A 22,479-nucleotide genomic window follows, 5' to 3' on the forward strand; every position below is an offset into this window, starting at 1 on the left:
GTGTTTCCTGCTTGGCAGGGGGTTGGACTCGATGGCCCTTGTGGTCTCTTCCAACTCTATGATTCTATGATTCTAAGTGCATCAGTCTTGGGAATTCAGATGTAGGGGAAGTGTGTTGTCTTTGTTTGTGTTTCAGTAAGTAGCAGGGAAGTGGGAAATGACACAGTTGTTAGTGTGGGGCTGGTGGGAAAGAGGAGGAAATGTACGCAGAGCTGCAACATGAAAAAAAGATAAAGCCAGTACAGTTTGCCTGATAAAATATAAAATGTTACTATGTTTCTTGTAATTGGACATTCAGCCCTTGACCTTGCAACTGGTCTGTGGAACCCATCTAGAGAATTCACCAGCATTAAGGACACCCATCAACATGACATTAGAATTTTACTACAAAAGTTGTGGTTGTTTAACATAACCATATATTTTCTCTCGAAGAAGGGATGTAGTAGAAAGCTGAGAAGCCACACTGAAAGAGTCAATGAAATAAAAACTAATTGGAATATATACCTCGCCAAGGATAGTTTTGAGCGCTTAAAAAATTTGGTTACTGAGGTTTAAAGAGGAATGTATTTATTTCATTGATTTTTAAAAATGAAATCAGTGGAAATATACTCAGTAATGAAGGTCCCTGAACAGTTTACAGAATTGGACATTAAATGAAGCCTCAGACTCCAACTAGAAATATTGATCTCACTGAATTCTCATAAGTCTAAACAAGTGTTGTTTAAAGGGAGAAGTTCTCTAACTTTACAGAGAGGGTATACTAGACAGTGGCGTAGCGTGGGTTGTCAGCACCCGGGGCAAGGCAAGTAATTTGCGCCCCCTAACCTGGGGCAAGGCAAGTAATTTGCGCCCCCCCCGCTGCACTGTCCCTCCCCCAGATAGTCCCTCACTCTCTCTCCGCACCGCACCGCACGCCTGGCACCCTCCCCTCCACAGTGGGCAGCGACTCGGATCGGATTCGCACAGCCAGCACTGCAGTGAGAGAGAGTGAGTGAGCCAGGTAGGGGCAGAGAGCTGCGAATGCAAGCGCCCCCCCCCCCGATGTTGCGCCCGGTGCTGCCGGCCCCCCCTGCACCCCCCATGCTACGCCACTGATTCTAGAGGCTCCTCATGTCACACTTCATGTTTTGGTTCAAAACTAAATGAGATTTACATTAGAATTATGCAAAGGCAACAGATGTGCTTTGGGCACATTTCTAAAATACCTACAGATACAGGATCGCCTTCATGAATCAAGAGGGGATAGCAAAGTTTGGACTGGCAGCTAGTGGTTAAAATGAGGCAAATATTGACAAGGCCCTCAAAACTGTAGCATGCTGTATGGATAGTCCCTATATATTTAGACTTCGTTTTTAAAAAATGAGTGTGAAATTAAAACATTTGTATTAATATAAGCACATGGTGCTGAGGAAAGTACAATGCCAATGGCCTATTCAGTCATTTCATTTCTCTCAAACTCTTGAGTAGCTAATTTGAATAACATTCGAAACTACACTTTTATTTTCATATACTGTAATTCCAGAAACAGAAGGATAGCTCTGGTTAATGGCTATAAAGAGCAAGCAAGCAAGATTCAACGCCATCTAGAAGTCTTGCTACACCGGAAAAGAGAAGTGTAAAAAGATGAATGTGGTTTCTTGAATCACAGTGGGGGAAATTAATTCTGCACACAATAGTCACTATTGCACTGCACAGGGACAGAGCCCTCCAGGTGTCGCTGGACTATGAGTCTCATCATTCCTGCCGCTTGTCTTGCTGGCTGGCGCTGATGGAAGTTGGAGTCCAGTAACATCCAAACTTCTTGGGAGAAAAGCAATGACAAACCTAGACAGCATCTTAAAAAGCAGAGACATCACCTTGCTGACAAAGGTCCGTATAGTTAAAGCTATGGTTTTCCCAGTAGTGATGTATGGAAGTGAGAGCTGGACCATCAAGAAGGCTGATCGCCAAAGAATGGATGCTTTTGAATTCTGGTGCTGGAGGAGACTCTTGAGAGTCCCATGGACTGCAAGAAGATCAAACCTCTCCATTCTGAAGGAAGATAGCCCTGCGTGCTCACTGGAAGGACAGATCCTGAAGCTGAGGCTCCAATACTTTGGCCACCTCATGAGAAGAGAAGACTCCCTGGAAATGACCCTGATGTTGGGAAAGATGGAGGGCACAAGGAGAAGGGGATGACAGAGGACGAGATGGTTGGACAGTGTTCTCGAAGCTACTAACATGAGTTTGACCAAACTGCGGGAGGCAGTGGAAGACAGGAGTGCCTGGCGTGCTCTGGTCCATGGGGTCACGAAGAGTCGGACACAACTAAATGACTAAACAATAACATCCAAACACCATTCACACGTGGTACCTCACCTTTGTTGCACAGGTGTGCATTGCTTTGATCTGTAGAGTTTGTGAATAGTCTGTGTGTGGGGAGGATATTATTTTTGTTTGTTACTATGTTATGTATTTTTGTGCTTTTTTATTGTAAACTGCCCTGTGCTCCTCGGGTGAAGGGCGGTACAGAAATTAACTAACTAACTAACTAACTAACTAACTAACTAACTAACGTTCTGACAGTAAGAGCTGTTCGACAGTGGAACAGACTCCCACAAGAGGTGGGGAATTCTTCCTTGGAGGTTTTTAAGCATCTGTCATGTATGATCTAGTTAAGATTCCTGCATTGCAGGGGGTTGGACTAGATGACCCTTAGGGTCCCTTCTAACTCTACAATCCTACGATTCTCTGCATGGGCTGGAATAGGTTGAGGAAGCCTTGCGTGCTGGGTAAAGTGCTTGGAAACTTTGTTTTGAAACCTCTTGTAATTAAAAGCAGCAGCAGCAGCTCGACTTGCGCCCTGAGGCTAAGGAACCACAGAAGGGCTACCGCGCCTCCCTCTCTCCCCGCCCAAGACCCAGCGGAGCCCTTCGAAGAAAGCAGGGTCAATTCTTTTGTCCGCGGGGCGTGTGGACAGCGGCCAGCCCGAAGGAGCTGCAGCCGGAGAGAGAAAAGGGGGCGGGGCCAGCCTTTCGTTACTTTCGGAACGGCAGCCGCCCAATCGGAATGGAGAGGCGCGGCTTCGCTCCGCCGCCCGGCTCCTCCTCCTCGCCCTCTGCCCAATCACGGGGCGCGGCGTCCCGCCCAGCCTGGAGCTCGGCTCCGCCCTCGGAAGCTCGCCTTCCAATCGGCGGGCGGAGCGAGCGAGCCTCGTTCCCGGACTGCAGCAGCCGCGGGAGCTGGCGAGTTGCTGGCTTCGCCGCAGTGCGAGACTCGCGGGAGCGCCATGGAGCGGGCCCCGGAGCAGGAGGAGGCGGCGGCGGCGGGGGCGCCGGATCCGGCCGCGGGGGTCCCCTCGGGCTCCGGCGGCTCTCGCTTGCCCGGCGGCATCGGCTCTGCGGAAGCCCTGGCGGCGCTGGGCGCGATCGGGCGGCGGCTGCTGTGGCTGCTGCCGGTGTACCTGGCGGGCCGGGCGGGGCTGAGCCTGGGCTTCGTGGTGGCCGGCGTGGCCCTGTACATGGGCTGGCGGGGCCGGCGGATGAGCAAGGAGCGCTCGCTGCGAGCGGCCGGCTTGTTCCTGGGGGACGAGGAGGCTGCGCTGAGCGCCACGGGGCTGGGCCGAAGCCTGGGGCAGAGCGAGCTGCCCGCCTGGGTAAGAGCTAGGCTATGCCGTTTTACTTGGGGGGGCGGCGGGGGGGGGGCTCCGGGATTCCTCCCTTGGGTCCCGTAACGCCGAGGAAGTTCCCCAGGGAAGAAAAGGAGCAGCAAAACAAGGCGCGAGCTTTGGGATCGCAGGACTTGCCCAAATCCCCTCGCCTTGGATGCGCTCAGACGGAATATTTACGCATTCCCGGTTTCACATGCGTGGCTGCTTCCGTGGGTGTCGGTTTCCTGCTCCTGCAAGGCTTATTTTGAAAGGGGTGGGTGAGTAGGCAAATATTGGTAAAAAGACGGTTGCAGGGCGGTGATCCCAGGTCCAAGAAGGGAGCACGTGAAAGTTACTTGCCCACTAAAATGTTTTCTCTGTTTGTCTGCCTTGACACACATGCCTGTACCAGCTGCCTCCAGTGGCATAGCGTGGGGGGTGCAGGGGGGGCCGGCCACACCGGGCGCAACATCTGGGGGGTAGGGTTAAGGGGCGCAAATCCACGGGTTAGGGGGCGCAAATTACTTGCCTTGCCCCGGGTGCTGACAACCCACGCTACGCCACTGGCTGCCTCTGAAGCTTGTAAAGATTTGATTTTGTGAATCATAGAATCATAGAGTTGGAAGAGACCACAAGGGCCATCGAGTCCAACCCCCTGCCAAGCAGGAAACACCATCAGAGCACTCCTGACATGTGGTTGTCAAGCCTCTGCTTAAAGACCTCCGAAGGCCTCCTGGTCACTTGGAGGCTGCTTTTTATCTGGTGCATTTATAACACCACCATCCTTCATCATACATACTGTCCAGACCTGCTGAGGGCTGCACGGTGTGGCCCCAGACTGCCCTCAGAACCTACTTTCTTGCAAGAATCAACCAGGCGTCTTTTGACCTGCATTAAGTGATGCTGAGTAGTTGCACACTGTTGCACTCCTGCATTTTTGATGCCTAACTCCATGCCCTGCTCCATCCTTAGTTGGCTTGTGGGTGTCTTGACCAGGCCTATGGAAAGCAAAATATCTGTGGGTGAATCTCACTGCCTCTGCTGGCATCCCAGGTTTTTCCTTCCCCTTCTCCATGGCAAAGAAAACAAGGAGGCAGTTAGCCTCGGGCTTCATCTGCAAAATGGGGATAATACTGGCCTATGTCACAGGGCTATTGGAAGGATAGCAGCGGACATGCAAAGATTCTGAGCAATAGAAATGCTACGTATTATTAAGCAGTAGTAGTATTATTATTCTCATCTCCCTCTGCTCACCTGCCAGCTGCTTTGTCTTAGAAGGCTGTTTGCAGCCACCAACCTGTAACTTTCCATGTTTCACTGCTCTGCATGAGGGAAGAAATGAAACTGCATCTCGGAGTGGAAGGAAGAAGGCAGCAGCCTCTGGCTAGATGCTGTGGCTTGGGGAGAAGACATGTTCACACCCTCTTGCAAAACGGCTGCTGCATTTAGCACCCTCCTGCAATTTGTAACTGCTCCTGCCCTCTTGATAGGTTTCCTGCTTTCTAAAGCTCTCCTTTCTGCATCTTTAACTATTTTGATCCATCATTTTATCATCTGCTTCCCTATTTAGCTCCCCTTACAACTTCCTTCCAGAACCCTCCTCCCTCCCCCTTGAAGGAATCCTATTTGATTTTCCTGCTTTCCATCTCTCTGCAGTGCTTCTCTATCTGTGTAGATTAAGGTTACCAGATTTTTTCTAAGAATCCGGGGACACTTTTTTAAAGAGAAAAAAGGGTTATTTTCAAAAAGTTATTTTAAAAAAAGAAGTAATATCTTCGGGTCGGGCCTGGGCTCGGCCACGCGTCCTTGCCCTCCCAATGCTCTCCTACCTCTCCTCCTCAGCGGCAGCGGCACAGCAAGGTCAGGGCTCCCTTCTTTTTTCTCCTTCCTCTTCCTTTTTTTCTTCTCCTCCCTCTCCCTGTGTCGGCTCTGGGGTTTTCCTGGCCCCGGAGTGCCACTGGGCAGTTGGCCGGGTGGCTGGGCGCTCTCACTCCCAGCTCGATTTGGGTCGCGGCGGTTCCCCCAGTTGACGCGCCGGGCATCCCCAGTTCCCCCTCGGCAGTGGCGGCGGCAGTCTCAGCAGCCCAGAGCCAGCCTGGTAGCACAGTTGGCTCTGGCTGGCTTCAGGAGCTGCTCGCTGCCGCGGCATTCGCCATTTTGCCTCGCCATAAGTCCCCATATGATGTGTCTTGTGCTGTTGAACCATGCAACATTCATTCACTACTAATAAATCTACAACACTTAAAATATAAATCCAAGGACGGATTTTGTCCGGGGACAGATTTGTAGATCTGGGGACTGTCCCCGGGAAACGGGGACATCTGGTAGCCATAGTGTAGATGCCCTTCCTGGAGACAGGTACATTTTCCCATCCTCCTATTAAGCTCATTCACAAATCTTGGCACTGTCTTCTGCCATGCCTGTCTTGCTTCTTGTCTTTTCTCTGCCCTCCCTTTACTTAAATACTAAGGAGGAGTTGAATGAGCAACCCTGTAAGGGACAAGAATATCTAGCCAAGAAAAGGAGTAAAACAGCAGGAATTTAGTTTTTCTCTCTCTATTTTTTTCCTGGAATCTCTGTGTGTTGCAATATTCTTCTATCTTACGTTGGTCTCTTACATGGCACCTTACATGGGTGTAGCCAGGTTTTTTTGTTGGGGGGCAGAAATGACGTGATTGGTCAGTTAAGTATTTTTATTGTTTTACTTGATGGGGGGCAAGTGACCCCCCCCTAAGCCCATGGCTTCTTACAAGAGAAACACACCTCTCCATACCCTTCACTCACTCTAGCTAGTATTTAATTGGGTGTGATGGTGCAACGTTTCTGGTCCCATATCTGTGGTCCAAAAAGCAAAAAACCACAGGGGAACAGAACAGAACAGGGATGAAAACAGGCGACTGGGTGGAAAAAGACCGCCCCTCTGTTTTTTTACTGTGTCCCCTGATTTGAGTGCTGTTGTAGTTTCAGGGGATGTTCAAAGAACCTGAGTATTTGGAAATCGATGATAGTATCTTTCAGCTCTCAGTTCTGTAATGTGGCTTTTAGCATCCTAATCTAAAGTGAGTTCACAGGTTATCATTTTCCATGTGGTAATTGCTGCTCTTATGAGATAATGTGGATGTGCATAGCTGGTGTCAGCATTATGGAATAGAATGTTGTCTCTTCAGGAAATCAGCTAACATTGGGAGACAGTTTTGGAATGTGATACCTTCGCTCTGCTCTTGCTGTCAAATGGAACTTGTGAACTTGCCCTGGGTTAACTGTAGCCTGAAACCTCTGTGCACAAGCTGAAAGATCCATATTGCTTCAGGGGCTGCAACCCTTGCTGGTCCTAAGGGTCACACTGTTAAACTAGTTCTCCAGCTGGGCACTAACACTGGCCGAAGTGCATGCCAGCTTGCCTTAATTCCATTTTAATTGGATCTTTTGTAACTGAAACTGGGATTGCACATCACACTGAATGCTTAACGGTCGCTGAAAACAACAACTGTTCAGTTCCAAGCTCCTGCGGCTCTGTAACACCCAGTGTCCAAACTTAATGGCATTTGTGGACATCCCTAGAGATGTGAAGGTATGAAAAAAAATGGGGGGACCCTATAAAAATGAAGAGAAGTGGTTAATTCCACCCCAAGTTTTCCTGTGTTTATTCCAGACTTCTAGCTGCCCCATTCCATTGGCAGAAAATGCAATGTGGAAAGCCATGATAAATTGCCCGAAATGTAGGAAGGTAGAATTAATTGTGCTGTTGCAAAGTGTTGTTGTTGTTTAGTCGTTCAGTCGTGTCCGACTCTTCGTGACCCCATGGACCAGAGCACGCCAGGCACTCCTGTCTTCCACTGCCACCCGCAGTTTGGTCAGATTCATGTTTGTAGCTTCAAGAACACCGTCCAACCATCTCGTAGCATGTTGGACGCCTTCCGACCTGAGGGGCTCATCTTCCAGCGTCATAACCTTTATATGCCTGTTGTCTTTGTCCATGGAGTTTTCTTGGCAGGGATACTGGAGTGGCTTGCCGATTCCTGCTCCAGGTGGATCACGTTTGGTCAAAACTCTCCACTATGACCTGTTCATCTTGGGTGCCCTGCTCGGCATAGTTCATAGCTTCTCTGAGTTCTTCAAGCCCCTTCGCCACGGCAAGGCAGTGATCCATGAAGGGGAAAGTGTAGGTGCGGCCAAAATATGTCTACCAGGGTTGAGTTATATTAACAAATATAACTCCCAAACCACCCTGCCGCCTACTATTGGCTTTACTTGCTTTCACATGGCTTGTTCCTTGTCTCCTCTAACTCTCCTCTGCTGGAACTTAAGCTAAAAAACAAAAAACTCCTGTCCATTATGTGTGCTTGATCAGCTTCCATCCTTCCGATCTTGTGTTAACATAATTCTCTAGCGCCTGATCATCAGTCTCAATTCTCTTTCTATGTGATGGGTGGAGTAAAATAAGATAAGGTGGAGATGCAGCATGTTAAAATCTGTTGTGGCAGGAAGTGCGCTGAGGCTCCCCTTTCAGCCTAGTGTCTTACTGATAAGGAGGAAAGAAAATCTTACAGGAGATACAGAAATGTACTCGCTGCTGAAAGATAGCCTTACTGTTAGGTCCCTGAGTAAGATACCGTATTTTTCGCCCTATAGGACGCACTTTTTCCCCTCCAAAAATGAAGGGGAAATGTGTGTGCGTCCTATGGGGCGAATGCAGGCTTCGCGGACCTCTCTGCAAGCCGTGGGAGCGCTCCCGCTGCTGGCGGAGAGTTGCCTGCATGTTGAAGCCTGCGCGCGCTGAGCTCAGCGCGTCCAGGCTTCGCGGACTTCTCCGCAAGCAGCGGGAGCGCTCCCACGGCTTGCAGAGAGCTGCCTGTTTGGGGGCTGGGGTCGGGGGAAGCTCGGGCTTCCCCAACCCCGCGCCTGGGGGGGAAATAATTTTTTTCCTTTATTTCCCCCCCAAAAAACTAGGTGCGCCTTATGGGACGGTGCGTCCTATAGGGCGAAAAATACGGTAGTTACTCAGTTTTGCTGTGGCTGCTGAAAATGGAAAAGTGAAATATTTCTCTTTATAGCCTGATGCAACGAGTATGGCTTTGTTGCATAGTGGCAACAGAGGACCTGATTCTATAGGGATATAAGCAAGCATTCTCTGGTTGAAAGTCTAGATGCGACAAATGAACTTGCAGCAGGCTGCTAGGTTCCTTGGTCTCCGGGAAGCTAAGAGATGGGGAGTGGGTAACTCAGAGCTATTGACTAGTATGGTTATGGGCAGGAATGGGAGCATTGGAATAAAAATTCTGTGCCAGAGTAATCCAGATTCTATGGCAAAAGAAGCTAAAATGTGCAACCTGTGCCAATAATGTAACCTGTTTAGTGTTACTTGCAGGGCCCTCCCACCCATGAGGCAAGGTGAGGCGGCCACCTCAAGTGGCAGGGTCATGGGGCAGCGGATCCAGCCTCCAAGGAACACCCCACCTGTTGCTTCTCCCGCAGTGGCATTGGCAGCTGTGATGTGCTCCTTGGGATCTCTGCCTCCTCCTTGGCATTCCCCCCCCCCATGTCACTTCCGCAGCAGCCTCTTGGAGAATAGGAGGCACTCCTGGGTACTTCCCACCCTTGTTCCCAAAGTGGATATTTATTCCCTAGCGAGGGGACACCATTATGTGGTTTGCCTTAGGTGCCAACATGTCTTGAGCCAGCCCTGGTTGCTTCTATCCACAATAGGGGAGAACAAGGAATTTCAAAGCGTTGATCAGTTTTGATGATGCAAAGATGTTACCATATGTTGGCAGCCTGCATACTTCGAACTCTGTCTTTGTAAGATTGAGGACTAGAAACCTATAAAAACAAACTGAGATTTCCAAGTTGTCAAATGCAGTGCAGGTAGCAGTGTTGCCCCCTGTTAAAAAAAAATCAAATTGTTGCATGGAGCTGTGGAATGCAGAGATCCCTTGACATGGAATGATCTACTGGGGCACAACAAACTCCAGGGCCAGGAAGGTGGAACTGCTGACTCTGAAACTATTGGAGCCACAGTGGCTTGGTGGATATATTTTAGTACCTTGCTGAGGGTGCAGAACTGTTAAAGATGGAATAGGTTTGTCCATTTGGCTGTGGCTTTCTGCAAGAAGGAAGGTCATGTTCCAGCTACTTCGAAAGCTTATTGTCCCTTGAAATTGGTTCTGTAGTGAAACTGTCAAAGCACTCATATTGCATGAAACTCGCTGACTTCACTTTGTTAGGATAATAACAATAGCCCTTGACCCAAGACAGCAGTAAACATGGGCAATACATTAAAAAGAGGGTCTAAAATTCATTCTTTTTCTTGTTGTAATTAATAATCCAGGGGGGCAAAACTTAAGGATGGTGTCATTCTAGCTGAGATTGTGATGCTGTGCTGTGCAATAACACAACTGTCAGTTGTCTTTAAATTGAATGTCTGAAATCCTATCTAGCTTAAAACATAGAAAGATGAGACAAAGGGCCTGAAAGAATCTTCCTTAAATAAATTAGTGCTGCACAATGTCTGTGCAAAACAGCAGACTTATTTTTGTTTCTGAGTTAAGAAAGAAGTCAAAACCAGCTTTTTCCAATCACACTTTAGAAGGTTGGCTGTGTCTGTGGTGAGGAAAGAGTGGTTACAGTGTGCGTGTGCACTTAGTGGTGGAAAATAAAAACGATTCATTGCATGCCATAAATGGAGAGTTTTCTGCCTTTGCTCGTCGCTGCACTGATGACATCAGGCTCCTAAGTTTGCTCACAGATGCCCAGAACTTGAACTGCTGCGCTTGACCAGCTTCATTTGCAGAGGCCTTTGGGTTGCTGTTCTAACATCTGGAATCTTGCGTTAAAATAACCTCTTGCATTAAAAATAAGCAAGTTTCATTCCTAGGAATAAGTAGCTTGAATTGACTTTTGGCTTACTTGCCTTTTACAAGAGATGCCTGAAAGTCAAAAGCAATGGTGTCTGGGTGTTAAATCTCTGCTGGAAGCATGTTCTCACAGCATGGAGTCAGCTCTAGTTGAGGCCAGCTGTGCACATCTCTGGATGACCTCGGTGAACAAGCTGTGAAAGGAGAGCCCAGGTGGCCTTTAAGGCATCCTAACTCCATGTTGCAATTTATATCAGCACAAGAACCATTTAGCACCAAAGGAGGAGGCTGCTTTATATTGGGCCAGATTGTTGGTCCACAAAACTCACTATTATCTACTACAGTTGACTCTCCAGGAAAATCAATGGTCATGTGGCACCTTTATGACAGCATGGAGGTCTGTTGCATGAAGTGTTATCCTGAGGTATTTTCTCGGGGATGTGGGGAATTGTAAACAGTGAGGCCGGAAGGAAATGTAATGCAGAAACAGTGGTAACTCACAAAACCAGTTTTGGGTGGCAAGGCATGGGCTCTCCAGGGTCTCGGATAGAGAAGGGTCCTATTACCTCAGGAGTGGGGAATCTCCTTCAGCCTAAGTGCCTCACGTCTCGGGACCACATTCCAATGGTGGGTGAGGCATGAAGGAAAAGTGGACAGAACAGTGGAGGTGACACTTACCTTTTTTACAGTAGGCTTCATTTCATCCACACCCTCCTTCCAAGCAGGTAAGAGGCATTATTGCAGTTAAAGGAAGCCTTCCGGCCACAGAGAGGCTCTGGAGGAGGGTGTGTGATCTGGGGAGAGTCCCAAGGGTCAGGTCGATGGGCTCGGAGAGTCCTATTTGGCCCACTGGGTCTGAGGTTTCCCACCCCTGTATTTATCTGGTATTTTTAACTGGAAATGTCAGGGATTGAACCTGGCACCTTCTTCATGAGAAACATGTGCTCTGCCTGTGTGCAGGGTTTAGGATTATGGTGTTGTTCAGATTTACTTGGAAGCAAAATCCCACTAATTTTACTTCCAGCTAAGTGTGCATACAATTGAAGCTTGACACTGTTTCTTAAATGTGATGAGAGCATGTTTTGCTACTACTACATTTCGCTCCTCAAGCCTCAATGGCTCTGCTTCCTGCATCCTTTCTGTTTCCCCCCTATTGGCTCTTCAACCCCATAGCTCCTACTGTGCTGATCCACCCACTGTGTCCCTGTCTCCTCCTGCGAACCCACACACCACACCGCTGTGTTTCCGCAGCTCTTACACCCTCTCTCTCGCTGTACTCCTTCCTGTGGCCCAGCAATAATTAGGGTAGCAATGCCTCCCTTTCTCTTTGGTCAGTTTTCCTTGTGGATCCACTTTTGCGAGAAACCCTAAAGCTTTAAAACCTGCAAAATGTCTTGTCTGTTTTTAAGTGGAGATGCATTATCTTTTTCTTGGTGATATTTTTGTGTGTGTTGAGACATAGAGGAGAGAGATAATTGGATCGGACTTGAACCTTTGCAGCTAATAGGAAGCAGCTAGATTGGGCTCTGAGTGTTTAAACCAGAAAGCAAGATATTATCTTACTTTGGGGCAGGAGGGGGAGAGGGAAACCATTCTTGCATGTTTTGAAAAAATAAGGCTAGCCAGACAATGTTCTGAGACTGGCAGCCGCACAAAGAATTCTCTGCATTAATAGTTCATCTGGGCGGCAAGCCCCTTTGCAGATATGACAGCATCCTTTCTCTGATGGATTTTCCCTCTAAGCCGGGATTAGCATGGGTCTGTCCAAAATGACCCATTTACCTGGATTTAATATTGTTTTATTATTTATTAAATATGGATAGTGCCCTTCACCTCAAGATCACAGGGTGGTTCGCAACATTAAAATACAAAATGAGAACACACAATACATAATAAAAACAAGATAAAAAACAAAGCCTCTCCTACGAACATATTTAAAAAGCCATAGAATGATAAACAGCTGAATGCCTGGCTGAAGAGTAATGTTTTCATCTGGCGCTTAAAGACATGCCATGAAGGCACCAGGTGATTCTCCCTGGGGAGAGCATTCCAGAAGCGGGGGGGGGGGGGGACATGAAGAAGGGCCTCAGGGGATGATCGCAGCGTCTGGGCTATGGGGAGAGGCAGTGCTTGAGGTCCTTAACTATTAAAGGCTTTATAGGTCAAATCCAGCACTTTGAATTTGGTCCAGAAGCCAGTTGGCAGCCAGTGCAGTGTAATATGCTCAAACCGTCTTGCCCCAGTGAGCAACCTGGCCGCTGAATTCTGCACTAGCTGAAGTTTCCGAACCGTTTTCAGAGCCAGCCCCATGTATAATGTGTTGCAGTGATCTAACTTAGAAGTTAGCAAAGCACAGAAGACAAAATTAGGCTACCCCTGTCCAGATAGGGGTGCAGCTGTGCCACCAGCCAAAGCTATCTTCTGAACCCACACCTTCCCTGTTCCAAGATTGAACCAGGAGGCTACATATTGTTTCATTTAACTGCAGAACCTTGAAGAACCAGTAACTGTGTGAGATTTGCTGGTGTGCCATCAGAAATACCGTATTGGCCTGAATATAAGCCTCACTTTCCCCCCAAATTCTGATCATGAAAAGTTAAAGTGTGGCTTATATTTGCAACCTTATGGTATGCAGCCAGGAGCGTGGGGTAAACAGTGGCAGGAGCGTGGCAAAGCGGTGCCCGCCCCATGCCCGCATAGTCCCCAGTCCTCTCCCCCAAGGCCAGGGAGGGAGCCAGGAGCAGCAAGGAATGGAGAGGCTTACATTTGGGTATTTAAAAAAAAAAAAAATCTCCCCCTTCCAATTTTAAAGGTGTGGCTTATATTCGGGTGCAGCTTATATTCAGGCCAATACAGTAGCATTTGATTTGATACACAAGGCTCCTAAAAGCGTCACCTGCCTGCTGTATATCTGCATAACTCACTGCTCTGGACACGCCTCCACCCAACTGGGCTCCCTTTCTGAAGAGCAATTACCTGTCCATTGCAATGATCCAGTTGAGTTACCTGTGCTTTCTTTGCCTGCCCACCTTGCAGAGAATATATTTCCTATTTCCATGAGTCACTTCTGTGGCCTTTCTTGCTTCCAGTCAGGGAGCATACCTAGTGGATGTGACTCTTTTGACCAGATGGTTTCTAATTTTTAAACTGTTAAAATACCGGTAAATCTTTTCAGCAGTAAGCATGGAGCAGCGCCTCCAATTTTAATTCAGAAAAATTATCTCCGCTATCAGAAGTTTAGAAAATCTCAGATTTGTCTCCAAATAGCCTTTGTGCCATAGAGTTGGATACTTTGAGGGGAAGTTGGAAGTTTTTAAAAATTGATATTATAGCCTTCTGAGTTGCATGGGATGAGTAAGAATTGTGGTTTTAAAAAGCACAACTTTCTAAAGTAGGGGTCAAATTCAGCTGCTAGCTGGGCCAGTGCAAGGGCTCCTGCTAGCATCACAGGGCCTCCTCCCCTTGCATGCCCTCGGTCAGATCTGGGGGTTGGGGTCAGGAGAACCCCCATAACAGAATGCAAGGAGGAGAAGGGAGGTAGTTCTGTTGGGCAAGCCAAAATGTTTGTGCTAATACACACACACAGTTTTGCAAGCAAGTCCCCTGAAGTTACTAGGTCACCCTTTTTTAATGAGCTTGTCTGCCCACATATACATATATTATTTAGCTATTTGGAGCATAGATGGCCTGAAAGATTTAAAAAATTGGCCAAATCTTCTAATTTTATGAGAACCTCCCTGCCAGATTACCTGGAGGCTATTTGGGTCACATGCAAGCAGGCAGGTGGCTGTTACCGAAGTGTATGGCAAGGCTGGTAGTTTAGATCCTGTTAGGTGCCTGTCTAAGCAGATCAAAAATCTCACAGTACAGGAAAAAGATCCCCTTCTCCGTGCCACGGAATCTGCCTTGGCAGGCCTAGCAGCCCTGGCATTTGGGGAATGCTTCTGTCTGACTCACCACCTACTACTCACTCTCTTGTCTCCTATACAGGAAATGCTGCTGCTGCTCATTTTAGGGCCACACGATTAAGAATAGTGGGTGTAGCATTTGGGGCAGGCTGTCGAAGGGAGCTTCTAAATATAAGCCGGTCTGGCATCTTCCTACCATTTTTTTGAAGACCTTCTGAGCTAGATGCTTCCATTTGCAGCTAAGCTTTAAGAAGAAATGAATAACACTTCTGAGTCAGTGCGAGCTGTGTTTACGGGAACTAGTGAGCCGTTAGATCGAAACGATGTACTCACATCTTTCTGTATGGAGCCAGATACTGGAGACATTTGGCTTAGGACTATGCCAACTGTATTCAGGGGTCTCACTGTGACCTGTGCTTTGCACACAGACGCTGTCCCGCCTCCCTAAAAGACTTCCACTTGAAAGAGGGTGGTAGAGTTCAGTGCAGAGTGACTCAGGGCCTGAAGGACCCAAGTAGGCTTTGCTTTTTGCCTATTTATGCCCTGGCGTGATGAAAAGAAGCTCAAGGTGGCTGATATAAACTGCAAAGTGCTCCATTATCTGAGCAATGTAAAACATTACAAATGTGGCACTAGACTTGTAAATGATAACAGCTTAGTACAGAGGTCAGCAAACTTTTCCAGTCCACTGTTCCTCAGACCTTGTGGGGGGCCGGACTATAATTTTTTTTGGGGGGGGGGGAATGAATTCCTATGCCCCACAAACAACCCAGAGATGCATTTTAAATAAAAGCACGCATTCTACTCATGTAAAAACACACTGATTCCCGGACCACCTGCGGGCCAGATTTAGAAGGTCATTGGGCCAGATCCAACCCCCGGGCCTTAGTTTGCCTACCCATGGCTTAGTCACTAGTCTTGTACATGGTAACCAGGGTGAAAGGGAGCCTGTCTGCTGCAGTGGTTGGAGTGTTGGCCTCGGGCCTGGGAGACCAGGGTTCATATCCCCACTCAGCCATGCCGCTTACTAGGTGACCTTAGGCCAGTCACACACTCTCTCAGCCTAACCTACCTCACAAGCTCGTTGTGAGGATAAAATGACAAGGGGGGGACCTGTCTACCACCTTGTGCTCCTGGCAGTAAAGATGGACTGTAAAAATAAATATATAAAATAAAAGATCAGATAGCAGAAACACTCCTGAAACTTCATTGAGACACACTGAATGCCTTTAAAAAATAAAGGAGACCTTGTGTGGCTTTCTAAATGATTGCAACCTTGGACTGAGGCGGGTCCTTCATTGGGGCGGGGGGGGGGGTGTTGCTTGTTTGGACCAGGAGGAATATACTTGCTTAGTGAATGTGAGTACACATTTACTTTTCCTCCTCAGTATATGAGGAGTGACTTTGAGGTAAGCTATTCATTTCACTTTCATTTCACTGTCACTTGTGTGTACAGAGCCCCCAAGCCCCCTTCTGCCTTGCAGTGCTCTGGGCAGGGGGCTGCTAAGAGCGAATTCATTCGCAGGATGAATTCATTCTCATGCAAGTTGCACTTCCAGTTGAACTCTTCCCTCCCCTTCCACTTGCTGCTTTTGCCTTGGATCCCCTTGGGGTAAAAACATCTTGCGGAGGGGTCAGGAGTGCGTGGCAAGGGGAATTTCAGTTGCGTCCTTGTGAGTAGGTAATTTTAGTGCCTCCTTCACTTAAAGGGCAGTGTCCACCAAACTCATTCCATCAGTGCAAAGATTTCTGCTTGCACAATGGACTTCTATTCCCTTTCTGTCTCCACATGTGCCCTGTGTCCTCTACAAATCTGCTCCAGAAGTTTGGGGGAACCCCCAGAACAGACCTGGAGGGAGAGCTGGGGGGGTTCCATCACGCAAGCAAAATCCCTGTGCAAACCGAACTAGAGTAGTTAGTTGTATACTGCTCAATATCTTTTGTGGGGGGTAATCGTTCCACAAAGTGATACAGAAGTATGCAGCTTAGGCAATGGTTGTCATAGCTTGTGAGCCAACCACCTGGCACTCCTGTTGCCACAATAAGATTTGAGGGTGGGTTTTCTTCAGTATTGTCCAGAGATCATATTGTGTTGCTTTTTGTACTGGCTGAATTGACAGCATATGCAGTTTCCAACCGTGGTGGGAGAATAGTTGGGTGGAACAAATTTCTGAAAAATCTGTACAAAATTTAACCAACAAATGCAAAGACCTTACAGTTAAGTAGGGACTGATTCCCAGTATCCTTATTAAGGCTGTTAACTCCTTTAACTGCAAATCTGTTGCAATAAAAAAGAAAGAAAACTAGACTGGGGCTGTTGGTGTAATGGGACTGTTAAGTAGATGTTATCTTCAAATGATGCAACGTTCCATTGTTATGTTCTGCGAAATCTGCCAGATTAGTTTATGGAATGATCTGTCAGTGGAATAAAGAAAACATTTACTCTTTGAGGTGCCACAGTATGCCTGCGCACTACAACATGTTCAGAGAGGTGATGTGTTTGAATACCTAAAAAGTGTTTATGCATTGCAGCCAAGGAGGGGTGGAAGATATGGTTCGCTATGTACTGTATTGTTCCCTGTATAATTCCCCTAGGGATAGGTTTTCGAAAGAGGCCTTTCAGACACTTTCATTTTATGATGGCATGGTAGGGAGAAAGCTTGTTATTTATGGGTTAATGGGGATAAATTATATTGGGTTTCGGGACCGGCCCACCTATGAGGCAAAGTGAAGTGACTGCCTCAGATGGTAGAATCCACAGGGGCAGCAGATCCTGAGGTTGATCTTCTTTCCCTCCTTGTTCCTGATGTAAACCATCCGTCACTCTTCCTTCCCCGGAAAGAGGGAGGGGGCGTCATTTTGGGGTCTGCCTCGGGTGCCAAAATGTCTTGGGCCAGCCCTGTTAGGCTTCTATGTTTTCCTCTAGCAGCCCGTGGATCAGACATCTCTCCATTAGGTCTGTATTTTTGTGACAGCCAACAGTTTTTAGCAAATATGCTTAAGTCTCTTGTTTGTTCTTAGTCATGGGCTGCTCAGGTCATTTGACTTTCTGGATTTGAGAAAGCCTGAAGCGGCAGCGTTCCTGCCGTTCTCCTTTGTGAGATGACTGCGTGAGGAAGGCAGATGTTTGCCCACCAGCTGCCCGCCCACGCCACGTACCCAGTGATCTAATATTGTCAAGTGGCACTGCAGCTGAAGTCTCTGCAAAAATCGATTTCCTTCTGCACGTTGCAAAGCGGACTGAGTCGAGAATCTGCTTCTGGTGCATTTGTGGTACTTGCGGTGGTGACCGGCACAGGCACATGACCACAGACCCCAAACTGCAAGAACGGTTCATCACGTGGCTTCTAGCTCCTTGCTACTATCGCCTTACAGTGCACTGCCCGAGGCAACATGGGGAGGTGGCCAGAACAGTGTTAGGTAGTTGATACAGGAGCTGAAGTGTGATATCCCGAAAAACCACTGTATTTGTTAACCTCAAAAGCTACTTGTATGTTCAGCTCAAGTTTCTTCATTTAGAAAAGCAAACATCTTGACAAGTTCTTCAGTCCCAGAACAAGCCCAGCCGGTTTGGAAGTGGACCTGGGCAAACTTTCTATTTATTTTAATAGCTATGGGGCAGAGTTAAAAGGAGGAGGGTGGGATGCAGTCTTTGTGAACCATCTTCAGCATTGCACTGTTGCATTTAGTTTGGTTATTCCTCTGCCTGCAACCAAGCTGGTTGCCAAAATTTGGTGGGCAATTTAAGTATACCAGGTTTGTTTATTTAGATCATTTCTATACTTCACATTTCCAAGGCAATCTCTCAGCAGGCTTAAGTAATCAAGTAGTAGAACATTGCAAGATAATCAAACAAAACATTACAAGGGAGACTCAGATGCAAATAATCCACCTTATCATTAACAAGAAAGCACAATATTCTTTTAAGCATTAGAGAAGAAGATGAGATATACAAATCAAGCACACAAACACAATAAAATTCCACATATAAGTATAATTTATAACTAAACAAAATGGATGAAGTAGAAGTTGCACCCACAGGTCTCTCCCATCCCCTACACTTCCTCCGCCAACAAAGCCCTTTGTTGGCATAAAATAATAATTTACAGCCAGCTCATCCACTCTTCTACTTGTCCTGTGCTTAGAAAGCAGCAACTTCTCATTTGTCCTGCTACTTTCCCACCCAGGGAGGTCCTTTTTCTATACTGGTTCAGTCTCTCATGCTGAGAGGTATTAAGCAACTGCAGAACACTCTCTTGGTTCATGAAAGGGCTTTTGACCCAGAAGGGTGAGGGAAGGCCATTTATCCCAGTTCCTCCCACCTGCAATTCCTGTCATCCCCCCCCCCCCAAAAAAAAATTTACAATCTGCTCTGGAGGGTTAAGAGGCAGTAGGAGTAAATATTCCTTTTTTTAAAAAACCCCAGAAGCCTTCCAGTTGGGAATCATAGATTCGGATATTCCTAAAAACGTAAGAGAGATCTTCCTTTATGCCACAGTGGCCGCCAGGATGCTTATTGCATCAAATTGGAATAGTGACAGAGTTCCTTCAAGGACAGAATGGACTCAAAAACTGGTTGAATATGCAGAGTTGGATAATCTATCTGAAAAAATGAAAAATAAACCAAAACATGTATTTATTTCAAAGTGCGAAGTAGTTTAAATATATCTGGAAAACAGTTATCGCAGTCTAAACTCTGTTGTAGCATTTGAATAATATCTGTTGTAGTTGGTAGTAAGAGTCGAGACCACAGACAATTACCGGTAAATATTTATTCTAAAAAGCGAGAGAGCGAGAGAGGCAGTAGGAGGGGCTGTTGGGGGGGGGGTGGAGATAGATAAAATTGCCCTCTCCTTCCGTTAGTGAGGGCTTCACTGGGTCAAAATGTCTTTTGTATCTCATAACTAATCAGTGGGTGCATTCAGACATGGGAATTATTGTGTTAGTTTTCCTGATTATAATACTAATGCTTTCTATCCCAGATTCTAACCTTCCTTCTACACTGCATTGCCTGTTGCTTTATGGAGCTGTGGCTCTTTGATTGATGTATGCCACCATGTCACACTAAGTTTTAAATGGTGTGAAATAACTATATGCTGAACACTGCATGAAATTTCATTGCTTGAAATTACAACGTAAAAACTCCTCATGATTTTCCAGGTTAACAGGGTTGCAAATGTTTTGGGTTTTTTTTGGGGGGGGGAGGAAACATCCTGAAATGAGTGCTAAACTCCTGATAGACTCTGCTAGATTTCCAGAAGTGGTTTGTATGTTGTGTGAAAGATCACACACACAACATGAAAATGTTCAGGTGAGGAAATGTCGGGAAAACGGAATAAAGTGCTGCTGCCTGAATGCAACCAGAAAGCTTGTGGCTGTTGTGTGTTAAGTTGGAGAAAAGGGAAGAGAGAAATTGTCTCATGTTAGTCTATTCCCAGGTTCGGCTTATGAAATACTGTAGCAGTTTTTTAATACTTTATTCTGGCAAACCCTGAGGTTTTTGGAAACTTATTGGTATTTTCCCAGAGAAGATAATGGACAAACTTCACTGAAAAACAGCTTGTCTTCTACTCCTGATCTACCTATTATAATATGCAGCCATGGGGGGGGGGGTTGTATTGTAGGGCACACATTCCTTTTTCAATGAAAAAGTCTTAAAAGTCTTGCCGGTGTACACCCCTGCTCTGGGAGCCGGGGACAGCACACACGTGTTCTAGAGAAATGTCCCTGGACTATTGTTTTTCTATGAGCAAATTGTTTTTATTTTACGGGGCAGCTTTCAAGTATGCAGATGCCCACCTGCAGCTCGGGGTGGCACAGTCTGGAAAGGCTCTATTGCTTGATTCTCCTGCACATACAAACTAGACCTCTGCCATCCGAGTTCACAGCCACATTCCACTAGGATGTAGAGGAGGTGCTACAGCTCAGTGGTAGAACTGAGCTTTGTGTGCAGAAGGTCCTGGCTTGAATTGCTGGCACCCCGTGGGACGATTTGGAAAGTCTCCTGTCTGAAAGTGTGGAGAGCCTTTGCATTGTGCAGACAGTATGGCTTTAGATAGACCAGTGGCCTGACTCTTCAAGTGGGGTGTGTCTCCCTGTCTCTGTGTTGCTCTTTTGCCACACACGCCATTCATGCACGCAAGGAGGAATTCACATGAGGGTAGCCTTTAAGTAGCTGCTCGCCTATGGGGAGTAAGAATTGCTTCCAGCCAACCAGGTAGAGAAGCTTTGCAAATGTTCTGATTAAAAAATAAATAAATTGTTCTTTCAAGGGACAAATGGCAAACAGAGATGTGTGCTTGAGTCAGAACACTTTGTAAGCTACATGCATTTTGGGATGTATTTGCCTGAGTGCTTGAGAGTTGGCACTCTGCTGTGTTAACCCAGCGTGGTGTAGTGGTTAAGAGCGGTGGACTCATAATCTGGTGAACCGGATTTGATTCCCCGCTCCTCCACATGCAGCTGCTGGGTGACCTTGGGCCAGTCACGCTTCTCTGAAGCCTCTCAGACCCACTCACCTCACAGAGTGTTTGTTGTGGTGGAGGAAGGGAAAGGAGATTGTGAGCCGCTTTGAGACTCCTTAAGGGGAGTGAAAGGCAGGATATCGTCCAAAATTCTTCTTCTTCGTCTTCCTCTTCCTCTTCCTCTTCTTCACCACCCATTTAGGAGCAGGTGTTGCAGCTTGATGCTTAAAATGTTTGGCTGGAATGCCTACAAATTGACCTACTCTTTTCAAGTGGTGAGCTTTTGGGGAACAATGTGTCCTCCAAGTGATACTCAAATCCACAGTGGGAACTCTGTGTATGTGTGTTACGAGAAAAGGAACGAGGCTTGATTTTAACTGCGTGCTTTTTATACTTATTGAGCGTCATGCATTGATTCTGCATTATTCTGGTATAAATAGGTTGGTGGAGCTCCAGGCTGGCTTTAGCCCATCCGGCTTGCTATCCCTGTGCTTGAGGGTTGCTTAGTTTCCTTTCCCAGAAGCAGATGGCCCTTCCTCTCTTCGCTGCTTCTCTGGGTGCTTTCTGCCTTTGGCTCATGTTTAATTGGAATAACACATTAACCAGGTGCTCTGAGGTGACAGAAAACAGTCCTTCTCTCACCCCCCTGGCCTGCTCTCTCCAGATCTTTTCTTGCTAAGCTGTGGGGTGACTCTTTTCCACCTGGGGGAACAGGGGGTCAGATTTATATATGCACACTTTTGTGTACTGTATTGTACCGTTGTCTGTTTTAGGGTGTATTGTACAGCTGCCTTGTGAACTTTGGTGAGGCAATACGTAAAGGTAAAGGTACCCCTGCCCGTACGGGCCAGTCATGTCCGACTCTAGGGTTGCGTGCTCATCTCGCTCTAGAGGCCGTGTGCTGGCGCCGTCCAAAGACACTTCCGGGTCACATGGCCAGCGTGACGAAGCTGCATCTGGCAAGCCAGCACCAGCGCAGCACACGGAAACGCCGTTTACCTTCCCGCTATAAAGTGGTATCTACTTGCACTTAGGGGTGCTTTCGAACTGCTAGGTGGGCAGGAGGTGGGACCGAACGACGGGAGCTCACCCCGCCGCGGGGATTCGAACCGCCGACCATGCGATCGGCAAGCCCTAGGCGCTGAGGTTTTACCCACAGCGCCACCCGCGTCCCATTGAGGTGAGGCTATAAATACTTCTAAATAAGGGGAGAGGGGATACTTTAATTCTGTTGGGATTCGGCTTTGATATCCAGGGTTGTTTCTTTCTCAGCCCCAAAAGCAACAGTGAAAGACTGTTACCATCTCTTTGAAAGCGTTTAAAGATAATGGAAGAGAGCTGTTGTCATGTGCTTGGTTTCCTATCTGCCTCTGTATGTGCCACGGATGGGGAACAGGGTGTCCCACCCGTTCATCTCACACAGCACCTAAAAACTGTGGATACTGTGTTCAGGACAAGCCCAATATATTTTGGCACCTGAGGCGAACCACAAAATGGCGCCCCTCCTCCATTCCTGCCAGGGAAGAAGGGGAGAATGAAGGGCTACATCAGGAGCAAGGAGGGGGTATGAATTGTCTCATAGGTGGGTCGGCCCTGACTGTGTTTCATGATCTGGGACTTAACAT

The 22,479-nt window shown here is 47.3% G+C and overlaps 1 protein-coding gene across 1 annotated transcript in view; it reads left to right on the plus strand.

The window, feature by feature from the left end:
- The first annotated feature begins 3,172 nt into the window (after positions 1-3,172).
- Positions 3,173-22,479, plus strand: part of ESYT1 (extended synaptotagmin 1) — a 59,916-nt gene continuing 40,609 nt past the window's right edge. Inside the window, exon 1 of the mRNA XM_083427388.1 lies at positions 3,173-3,634. Coding sequence (XP_083283514.1) covers positions 3,269-3,634 — 366 coding nt within the window. The 5' untranslated portion in view covers positions 3,173-3,268. The remainder of the gene's footprint in view (positions 3,635-22,479) is intronic.

The sequence above is a fragment of the Podarcis tiliguerta genome, assembly GCF_965153285.1.
Source record: "Podarcis tiliguerta genome assembly, chromosome: 2".
Lineage (NCBI taxonomy): Eukaryota > Metazoa > Chordata > Lepidosauria > Squamata > Lacertidae > Podarcis > Podarcis tiliguerta.